A 4,538-nucleotide genomic window follows, 5' to 3' on the forward strand; every position below is an offset into this window, starting at 1 on the left:
CATCCCCCTCCCTGCTCCCACCCCCCCCATCCCCCTCCCTGCTCCCACCCCCCCCATCCCCCTCCCTGCTCCCACCCCCCCCATCCCCCTCCCTGCTCCCACCCCCCCCATCCCCCTCCCTGCTCCCACCCCCCCCATCCCCCTCCCTGCTCCCACCCCCCCCTGCTCCCACCCCCCCCATCCCCCTCCCTGCTCCCACCCCCCCATCCCCCTCCCTGCTCCCACCCCCCCCATCCCCCCCTGCTCCCACCCCCCCCATCCCCCTCCTGCTCCCACCCCCCCATCCCCCTCCATCTCCCACCCCACCAAGCCGCCCAACATTATTACTACAGGGAATACTCTGCTTACCTGCAATCCATGCTCTGTAATGTTGATTCTGATGTTGGCATCAGATAGTTTGTTATTGATTTTATGGCGGCTGGAACAGAATAAAGATTCATTGTGTATAGATCTGAGGAACTGGCTGGATTGGGATTCTGCTGATGAATGGATGAGATTTCTTTCTGTCCCTGGGTTTACTTGTCTCAGGGGAGAGAACTATTCCTGCAGTGAGACAGTTGATGAGGAGGCTCAGTGATAGGAGAGTTTCTCTCTCTCTCTCTCCCTCACACACACACGCAACACACGTGCGCACACATGCAACGCACACACGCAACACAAACGCAACACACACACTCTGACACACACACACACCGGCACACACACACTCTGACAAACACACACACTGACACACACTCTGACACACACACACACACACTGACACACACTCTGACACACACACACTCTGACCCACACACTGACAAACACACACACTCTGACAAACACAGACTCTGACACACACACACACACTCTGACAAACACACACACACTGACACACACACACACACACTCTGACACACACACACACACACTCTGACACACACACACTCTGACACACACACACTCTGACACACACACACACACACACTCTGACACACACACTGACAAACACACACACACACTCTGACACACACACACTCTGACACACACACTCTGACACACACACACACTGACAAACACACACTCTGACACACACACACTGACAAACACACACACACTCTGACACACACACACACACTCTGACACACACACTGACAAACACACACACACACTGACACACACACACTCTGACACACACACTGACAAACACACACACTGACACACACACACACTCTGACACACACACACTGACAAACACACACACACTCTGACACACACACACACACTCTGACACACACACTGACAAACACACACACTGACACACACACACACTCTGACACACACACACTGACAAACACACACACTGACACACACACACACTCTGACACACACACACACTGACAAACATACACACACTCTGACACACACACACACACTCTGACACACACACTGACAAACACACACACACACTCTGACACACACACACTCTGACACACACACTCTGACACACACACACACTGACAAACACACACTCTGACACACACACACTGACAAACACACACACACTCTGACACACACACACACACTCTGACACACACACACTGACAAACACACACACACTGACACACACACACACTGACAAACACACACACTGACACACACACACACTGACACACACACACACTCTGACACACACACACTCTGACACACACACACTGACTGACACGCACACAAACACACACTGACACACACACTGACTGATTGACTGAAGCTTCCCAGCTGGGTCCCTTAACATCTGCCAAATAAGCAGATGTTATGAAAACAGCACACAGGTGACGTGGAGAGTTATAGTGTGTATCGTTGTCGGGCTCGCAGGGTGTGGAAAGGAGCGCAGATAGACACACCAAGGGCACGGTGTACATAGAATGGGACGGTTTGTGATCTTCTGGCTATGCTTAGCCTGGCTAACCCTCCTCGCAGGTAAATCGTCTAATTCAGAAAATTACTGCAGTTTCAGTCAAAATATAACAAAAATATTTCAAATATTGCAGAATGTAAATAAATGACATTTGCATATTTTCTGCATGAATCTGGGTGTATAAGAAGGTGGGTCCCACTGATAGGAATCAGAGTTCTTTTTCAGTAAATGTTATGGGAATGCTTTCTGAATTGTTGCTATAACAAAGCCTGTTGCTCTATCCTGTGACTCAAATTCCTGAACAAAGATCCAAACCGTAACTTGACTTCTCCCCTTTCTGAGACTGAGTGGACCTTACATAGAGAAACCGAAAATATACACCACAGAAACTGGCCATTTGACCCGGCTGCTCCGGCTGGTGTTTCTGCTCCACACGAGCCTCCTCCCATCCCTCTTCATCTATCACTTTATTCTTCTATTCCTTTCTCCCTCGTGTGTTTAACCAGCTCCCCCCTTAAATGTATCTATCCTATACACCTCAACCACTCCCTGTGGGAGCGAGCTCCACATTCTCCCCACTCTCTGGGTACATTTCTCCTGACTTATTAGTGACTATCTTATTTATAGCCTCCCAGTTCTAGTCTCCCCGCAGTTGGAAACATCCCTACGTCTACCCTATCAAACTCTTTTATAATTTTAAGGATTTTATTAGGTCTTTCAAGAGAGAAGAGCCAGCCTGTTCACCCTTCCCTGTTGGCAGTCCTGGGAACATTCTAGAAAATCTTTTTTGCATCTTCTCCAGTGTCTTTGAGCTTTTTATATTATTGAGACCAGAACTATTGAGTGTGATCTAAGTGTGATCTGACCAAGGTTCTGTACAAGTTTTACATCACTTCTCTGCTTTTCAGTTCTATCCCTCTCAAAATTCAGGCCAGTGTTTGGTTTTTTATGGGTTTAATGTGTCTCCCTCCCCAGCCTCTGCTACAGTGCTTTCTGATTTCATTCTCCATTTCTAAATGTTTATTATAATTCATCTGCTTCGTGAGTCTGCAGACTGCTCTGTAACCCGAGATCTCATCCTGGGATTGACAGAAATGAAAGGGCACATTGTACATTACACCGCAGAATGAATTCCTTAATGAACATGGATCACACAGAGCCCAGGGCAGCTCATTCAGTCAATTCATGAAACCATCTTTTATTTTCTCAGACACGTCCCCAATTCTAACCGAGAAGGACGCCAAACAGCTTCTGCGGACCAAACGGAGTGGCACAGTACCCAAAGCAGGATTCCCTGATGAGCCCATGAGGGTATATGGTTTATTCTAATTGACTCAGTTCATGCTGCAGGCAACTGCATTTAACCAGTTCGCAAAGAGACACAGTTCTTTAATGGGGTGAGGCTGGTGTTGGGTCTGGGGTCTCATTGTGAGAGACCCAGCCCAGTGGATGGTGTGAAGTCCTGTGGGATGTGCTCACTGTCCCTCAGTGCTGGTTTTCCCTCTCTCTTGAATATTCAGTCACCACATGTGATTGGGCACCGTTAGCAGTCGGACTCTCGAGCTGCAATGAACAGCAGATTGCAGAAAGTTAGTCTACAAAGCTCCTGTTAACATCATTAACTCATATACCATTTATTTTATAAACACAGGAATACCTGATCTACCTTCAGACGCTGGAGAGACGATCGGAGGAGCAGTTTTATGAACACTGGCTGAATCCTCACTGTAAACCTCACTGTAACAGGAACTGGGTCCACCCAGTCTAAGTGAACCTTGCTTTTTCCCTCAGGTAATGCCACCAAACTGCATCCCTCACATCTCTCCCTTTCACGTACACACCAGCTGAGAGAGCCTGAGTTGGAGGTTGATATATCATTTACTTTCTGTACCTGCAGCTTCACTTTCTGTGTTTCCTGTACAAGGACAGCCTAAATAGTCTCTCACCATTTAAAACAGATTCTGTGTTTCTATTTTTCCTTCCAAAATGGATAACTCAACATTTCCCTGTATTATATTCCAAATGACATATTGTTCTGCACTTAACCTGTCCATATCCACTTGCAGTCTCATCGTGTTCCCGACACCATTTACTTTTCCAGCTAATTCTATCAACATATTACTCTCTCTCTCTTCATCTAACTCGTTCATACAGATTGTAAATACCTGAGGCCCCAGCACTGATCCCGGTGGCACTCCACTATTCAGTACCTGCCAACCTGACAAGGACCTGTTTATTCCTACTTTCAGTGTCAGCCGTGGCCCAGTAGGCAGCTCCCCTCACTTCTGACTCAGTAGGTCGTGGGTTCAAGCCCCACTCCAGGACTGGGGCATAAAACCCAAGGCTGGCACTCCCAGTGTAGTACTGAGGGAGTACTGCACAGTTAGAGGTGCTGTTTCTTGGGCAAGAGGTTAAACCAAGGTCCTGCCTGTCCACTCTCTGAAGTGGATGTAAAAGATCCCATAGCCGCTATTTTGAAGAAGAGCAGGGGCGTTTTCCCCAGTGCCCTGGCCAATACTTATCCCTTCCTTAAACAGGGAATAGGGAAGGCAAATGGAATGTTAGTCTTTATTTCAAAGGGAAGGAGTATAAAAATAGGGAAGCCTTGCTAAAACTATACAAAGCACTAGTTAGACCACAC

General features: G+C 47.7%; 1 protein-coding gene across 1 annotated transcript; it reads left to right on the plus strand.

Annotated features, from left to right (window-relative positions):
• The first annotated feature begins 1,639 nt into the window (after positions 1–1,639).
• cunh17orf67 (chromosome unknown C17orf67 homolog) lies at positions 1,640–3,690 on the plus strand. The gene is made up of 3 exons (XM_078537745.1): positions 1,640–1,959; positions 3,108–3,208; positions 3,549–3,690. The coding sequence occupies exons 1-3, from the start codon at positions 1,905–1,907 to the stop codon at positions 3,663–3,665; spliced, it is 273 nt and encodes a 90-aa protein (XP_078393871.1). The 5' UTR covers positions 1,640–1,904; the 3' UTR covers positions 3,666–3,690.
• The last annotated feature ends 848 nt before the right edge of the window (positions 3,691–4,538 follow it).

The sequence above is a fragment of the Cetorhinus maximus genome, unplaced genomic scaffold, assembly GCF_964194155.1.
Source record: "Cetorhinus maximus unplaced genomic scaffold, sCetMax3.hap1.1 HAP1_SCAFFOLD_2925, whole genome shotgun sequence".
Classification (NCBI taxonomy): domain Eukaryota; kingdom Metazoa; phylum Chordata; class Chondrichthyes; order Lamniformes; family Cetorhinidae; genus Cetorhinus; species Cetorhinus maximus.

What these genes read in the sequence shown, in the direction of transcription:
- cunh17orf67 (XM_078537745.1), top strand. Translation starts at nt 1,905, where the DNA reads ATGGGACGGTTTGTGATCTTCTGGCTATGCTTAGCCTGGCTAACCCTC. An exon ending in CTGGCTAACCCTCCTCGCAG is followed by an intron (nt 1,960 to 3,107) that starts GTAAATCGTCTA and finishes TTATTTTCTCAG; the next exon opens with ACACGTCCCCAATTCTAACC. An exon ending in TCCCTGATGAGCCCATGAGG is followed by an intron (nt 3,209 to 3,548) that starts GTATATGGTTTA and finishes TTATAAACACAG; the next exon opens with GAATACCTGATCTACCTTCA.